This window comes from Triticum dicoccoides, chromosome 5A (genome assembly GCF_002162155.2).
Source record: "Triticum dicoccoides isolate Atlit2015 ecotype Zavitan chromosome 5A, WEW_v2.0, whole genome shotgun sequence".
Lineage (NCBI taxonomy): Eukaryota > Viridiplantae > Streptophyta > Magnoliopsida > Poales > Poaceae > Triticum > Triticum dicoccoides.
Genome location: NC_041388.1, coordinates 691,706,255 through 691,712,254, shown reverse-complemented (window position 1 = coordinate 691,712,254; position 6,000 = coordinate 691,706,255). Strand labels below are relative to the sequence as shown.

Genomic DNA, 6,000 nt, shown 5'->3' with positions numbered 1-6,000 from the left:
CTCCGTGCTTATAAGTAGCGCCACGCCCGTGCCGAGTTAGGCAGCGACCGAGAACCACCACCGCCACCTCGCCTCGCCTCGCCCACAAGCAATCCCACCATCACCGGCTCCATTTTTCAACTTCGCCGCCCGCCCACGCAACAAGAAGAAACCAAGGCAGCCAGCATGTGGGTGACGTCGATGCCGCAGGTGTGGGACGAGGAGGCGAGGAGCCGCAAGGGCGACGACATGATGTCGCCGGCGCCCGCGGCCGCCATGCTGGGGTCGCTGGCCGGCTGGCTGTCCCGCGCCGCCGACCCGCCCGCGCCCAAGCTCTGCGGCTCGCCGGGCGGGCCCCCGGTGACCGCGCCCCGGGTCACCCTGCGCGACGGGCGGCACCTGGCCTACTGCGAGAGCGGCGTTCCCAAGGAGCAGGCCCGCTTCAGGGTCGTCTTCTCCCACGGCTTCACCGGTTCCCGCGAGGACAGCGTCCGCGCCACCCAGGTACCGTTCACCTTCTGTGCCTCTAGCTAGCTAGCTCCGGCTAGCCGTCCGGCGTCGCATGTCTAGTTTAATCTCTCTCCGGCGCCGGCCGATTACTTACTATAATAATGCATTAGTCTCCGTTTGATCGGGTCAGGAACCCAATCCAACTGTGCTGTCATTCACAGCTAGCTACTACTAGCATCCAACTGATTAAAGTACGGTTGTCTGTGGCCCAACTGTACGAATGATTGGCAGCTCACTTGGCCGCGATGATAGATATGATTTAGCGCGTACGCTAGCTAATGCTTAGCTGACGGGAAACCGGCCGTGTCCGCGGTGCATAAAGCTGAAGAATCAAATGAAGCTGGACGCACGTTGGGTTGGGTGGGAGATCGAATCGAATCAATTCTCTTGTTGGCTCGTTCGTTGGGTGAGCCAGCGCTGTCGCCGATGGCAACGGGCGGGCACGTATGCGCCCAACTCCCCGGGAAAAAGTCGTTGATGTTTGGTGGGACTTTGTTCCTTAGGCAGGTCGAAGTCATTTCTCAATTTGAAAGCGAGGCCAGAAGAAAGAAAGAAAGGGCTTAGCCACCTTAAGCATCCCGTCATCTGCAGCACAGTGATGAACCGATGATAAACATTTTGGTTCAACAAACACAAGAAAAGGACGTGCTCGGTGGCCGACTAATACGTGTTCCAAACTGCCACTGGCCAGAGGCAGGGCACGTCCCTGTTGAGCCAGATAGGTGCAGCGTGTTCCTCTTTGCGTCCCAGCACAGCACAGCACAGTACATCTTCTAGTCTAGTACAGTAGTAGGAGTATATCACTGTCCGTATCCGCACACGTTGCCGTCTGCATGAACGGGCAGAGAGGCAAGCTGTTGAGCCTCACGTAACCTTCTTCCGTGTCTTTGGCCGGACTGTTCAAAGATGGAGAAGTAGCAGTTCTATTCTGGACGGAGTCTCAAGGATTCGAACCGGCCGGTCTGACTCAACCTGTTCGGTGCGGTGTGGTAGGAGCACAGATTTGTCTGTCGGCGTGTGGTTGGAGGAGGAGCAGCCGGCGACGACCAGGGAAAATAAAGATGCCAGCTTTGCTCCCCACCCCCCCAGCTTCATCTCCTAGACACGACGGTGACCTGTGAAATCCCGTGGAACGCGTGGAGGAGCAACAATTAATGGCGGCCGCTTCACCGCGACCGAGGGTGGATCTCATCTCCCCTCACACGTGACCGTTTTTGAGTTCAGGAGAGCCGATACTACGTCATACTCCTCCCTCCCTCCCTCCCTCCTAGTAGTGCCCAATTAGGAGGGGAGGCGGCCGGCAGCAGGGAGAGGTCCACTCCACCCCATCCACCGCGCCAGCCCGGCAATGGAGCTGCTGTGCAAGGCGCCGGTGCTGAGCTGCGGCGCCAGGAGGGTCCGGGGGGGCGGAACGGGGTCGCCCATGGGCCCGCTGGCGGGCGCGCTGGGGAGGTGGATCTACGGGGCAGTGAAGCCGCCGCCGCCGCCGCCGCGGATCTGCGGGACGCCCGGCGGGCCCCCGGTGACGGCGCCCAGGGTCCGGCTCAGCGACGGCCGCCACCTCGCCTACGCCGAGTCCGGGGCGCGCAAGGAGGACGCGCGCTACAAGGTCGTCTTCTCCCACGGCTTCACCGGCTCCCGCCACGACACCATCCGCCCCTCGCTGGTCAGTACACGTCGGTCCGCGCTTCCCCTGCGCTCCGCTAAGCTACCCTGTAGAGCGACTTCAGCTTTAGCCGCCGCGACAATGGCGAGCATCAGAGCACGTGTAGGCTTCCAAACCGGGAGATTTTGTTTCCAGCGGATTGGATTGCCGAATTGGGGATCGTCCGCTGGAGAAGATCATACTAGCTTTTTTTTTTGGATGTTCTTAGAAATTGTCATGTTGCTATTCAAGGATGCATAAATTTTGCAATCTGGCTGGTCAGAGGATTCAGAGCAAACATTTAGGCTTCACAAACTGCATTGCAATGCTGGAATTTCGTAGTTGATTAGTAGCACTTGAGTAGTACTTTTCTGCAGAACTCAATCCTACTATTTCAATGGCATTATTTAAATTCGGATTAGTTGGTGCCCATCTGTTGGTTCCTCTGTTTTTTCAGCTTGACAAATACTCCTACTACCAATGCCATTGTTCTCTACTTGACCATGACCATGTCATATATAGGCTGAACGTTTCCTCTGAAGACCTTTTCTTTCTGACGAAACAACACGTGTCCTTATTAGTTGCCGACAAGAATGAAGATTTCCTCATGTTATGCAAGAGCTGACTAATTCTTTGTATGGAAAGTTCCAACTAGATAATGAGCATATTTACACTCTGATGCTTACTTTCCAGATGTCATATGCTGCTCATTCACTTCGCATTTTGTCTCGGATGCTAACGTGTGAACCTAAATGTTGGTTTTCAGGAAGTGGCTGAAGAGCTAGGCGTGTACATGGTGGGTTTCGACCGTGCCGGATATGGCGAGAGTGACCCGAACCCTAACCGATCTGTGAAAAGCGCAGCGCTCGACGTCGAGGAGCTTGCTGACGCACTAGGATTAGGCCCTAAATTCTACGTGATCGGCATCTCCCTTGGCTGCCATGCTGTCTGGGGCGCCCTCAAGTACATCCCTGAAAGGTAAACAGCGCAGTGCCAGTCATGCCAGAGAACTCTGCTCAAGACCAAGCAGCTAATAACTTGTTTGTGGCAACATCAGTGTTTGATAAACGGTGATCACTCTGTGATGCAGGATTGCTGGAGCTGCAATGATGGCTCCGGTGGTGAACTACTGGTGGCCGGGCTTCCCTGCGGATCTTGCCGCGGAGGTGTACAACAAGCAGGAGGTGGGCGACCAGTGGGCGCTGCGTGTGTCACATTACGCCCCTGGCATCCTCCACTGGTGGATGGATCAGAGCTGGCTGCCCACCTCCACCGTCGTGGCCGGCACCACGCCGCTCCCCAATAAGCGCGACGCCGAGATCCGCGCCAAGCTCAAGGCCGATGGCACATTCCAGCAGGTCTACCTCAGCTCCACCATTGTCATCACTACTGAACAGCAGTGCTTATGATCTTACCACCTAACAAGATTTCTTTGATCTTGCAGAAGATGGAACTGGCAACACAGCAGGGCATCCACGAGTCGTACTACCGCGACATGATGGTGATGTTCGGCAAGTGGGAGTTCGACCCGATGAGCCTGCCGAAGCCGCCTTGCCCCGTGCACATCTGGCAGGGCGACGAGGACGGCCTGGTGCCCGTGGTGCTGCAGAGGCACATCGCCAGCCGGCTCAGCTGGGTGAACTACCATGAGCTCCCCGCGACCGGGCATTTCCTGTCGCCGGTCCCCGGGCTAGGTGACACCGTTCTCCAGACCCTTTTCGGCAATGCTAAGCAATGATCAGCAGCAACAGCAGCTCTGAACATACTACGTTGCTGAAGTATAGCGTTCTTCGGGTGCATTGTTTTATTCTAAGGTGGTCAGGTTATCGCTGATTAGCGACGATGTTATAGGTGAAATGGTGGTGTAACATCAAGTGTTTTTTGTGGTGGAAATCGCGCGGCCAGGATGTGCGCGCAAAATATGTAATTGAACCTTGGAAACGAGAAAGTAGTGGAACTACTATACCATGATGATCTTACCTTTTACTCCGTTACTTATTTCTTGGATATATCTTGCCTTCCTGTTTCTGGTCTACCAACTGTCCACAGGTTATCCTCCCTGGATCAAGAGGAGGCGCGAATTGAGGGACACAAAGAGTTGATTACTCATATTACCAACTTTTTATAAAAACTTTGGACATCCTGATATCACTTCTATATCTTTATATCTAGAGGATCCCAGAACTATACCTTCTGAAGCTGTAGAGAAATTAACTGCATAGTTTTTCATGGAAGAAATAAGATGTGTTGTCGTTAGTATGGCACATAATAAATCTTCTGGACCCAATGGTTCTACTGTTGAATTCTATCAACATTTTTGGGAACTGGTCAAATTTGATCTTAAAGCTCTTTTTGATGATTTCCAGAGGTGATTTGGATATATCTAGGGTTAGTTATGTGATTATCATCCTAATTCCTAAAACTAAGGATGCTAATCAAAAAAAAAATTAGGCCTACCAGCCTGTTAAATGTGAATTAATTTTTTCACTAAAGTTCTTACGAATAGGCTAAATGGGGTTATTGGAGAGATAATTTCTCCCATGCAAACTGTCTTTGTCAAGGGGAGATATATTATGGATGGAGGGCAAATTTTACATGAAGCTGTGAACAATATTCATGTGAAGAAACAAAGCGCTCTGATTTTTCAAGGTTGACTTTAAAAAAGCCTATGACAAAATCAAATGGGTCATTGTCATGCAAATGCTTAAAATTAAAGGTTTCCTTGGTAAATGGATTTACAGGGTCATGCACACTATTAGAAGTTGGGATGTTGGCATCAAAATCAATAATAAATGTAGGTTATTTTTTCCCTACTCATAAAGGTCTGAGGCAGGGGGATTCTTTGTCCCCTTTGATGTTTGATCTGGTTGCTGATGCTTTTGCCATGTTATTAGACATGGACAAAAAAAGTGGGTTGGTGAAAGTGTTGATGATGGGACTAATGTGTTGCAATATGCGGATAATACCATCATCCTTTTATAGATGATTTTGAGAGTGCTCATAATCTAAAATTCATTCTATGTGTTGTTTAAACTGTGTTTATAACATCCTCTCCCTTGGCCATTTACCTTTTTTTAATTGACTTAACTTGATTCTTCTACTTATTCTTTTATTCTTCTATTTTGAATCCAAAGAAAGAGTATACAATTCATTAAATAGTTTTTAAATTCTTCAATTAAGCAATAAAAAATAGAGATTTTTTTAAAGAATACAATCCTTGTTGAATTAGAGAATATTTTGCTTCGAAATCTTTTCATTTAATTAGCCAACCCCACCTTCTTTCTATGCTCTGAGTTTTTAGGCCTGGTTTAGCTTGGGTACCCCTTTAAATTGAATGTATGTTTTAATAGATGAAATCTATGCTGAACTATTCACTTGTCCTAGGGGCTCCATGCAATGAGATATCTAGGGCTACCAGTGGATGACAAAAGAATCAGAAATAAGCATTGAAAATACCCCGAAGATAAAATTGAAAACGGGTGTACTAGCTGGTCATTTAAATATTATTCTTGATGCAAAAAAATTGAACATCTAAATATTTGCCATGTTAAAAAGTCCTATATTAAGAAAGAAAAGGGGAAAAACTTATACCAAGGTAAGAACAAAAAATATTAGGCCTCGAGCTATGGCCCTGCGTGTCGAGGCCCAGCTCCGGCCCTCCGGCTCTGTAGAAGGATTGTTGACATAATTTTTGCTAAGGTGGATCTGATGGTATATCCTATTGGACAAGCATTGCGTCAAATTGTCATGGTTTCGCTCAGAGCTCACATAGCAATTCATTTTAGTTAGCAGGGGGCGGTTTTGCGACCTTCTAGAAGTTTTGTTCGGTTTTTGCTAGATTGGGAACCTTCTTGTGTAGGTTTTTC

At 49.6% G+C, this 6,000-nt stretch overlaps 1 protein-coding gene across 2 annotated transcripts; it reads left to right on the top strand.

The window, feature by feature from the left end:
* Positions 1 to 25: 25 nt before the first annotated feature.
* LOC119304206 lies at positions 26 to 4,128 on the top strand. 2 transcript variants are annotated; one of them, XM_037581378.1, is made up of 4 exons: positions 26 to 483; positions 2,901 to 3,112; positions 3,225 to 3,492; positions 3,579 to 4,128. In XM_037581378.1, the coding sequence occupies exons 1-4, from the start codon at positions 166 to 168 to the stop codon at positions 3,870 to 3,872; spliced, it is 1,092 nt and encodes a 363-aa protein (XP_037437275.1). In that variant the 5' UTR covers positions 26 to 165; the 3' UTR covers positions 3,873 to 4,128. The 2 variants fall into 2 exon arrangements, with proteins under 2 accessions (XP_037437275.1, XP_037437276.1); XM_037581379.1 differs by lacking the exon at positions 26 to 483 and adding an exon at positions 604 to 2,155.
* Positions 4,129 to 6,000: the final 1,872 nt, after the last annotated feature.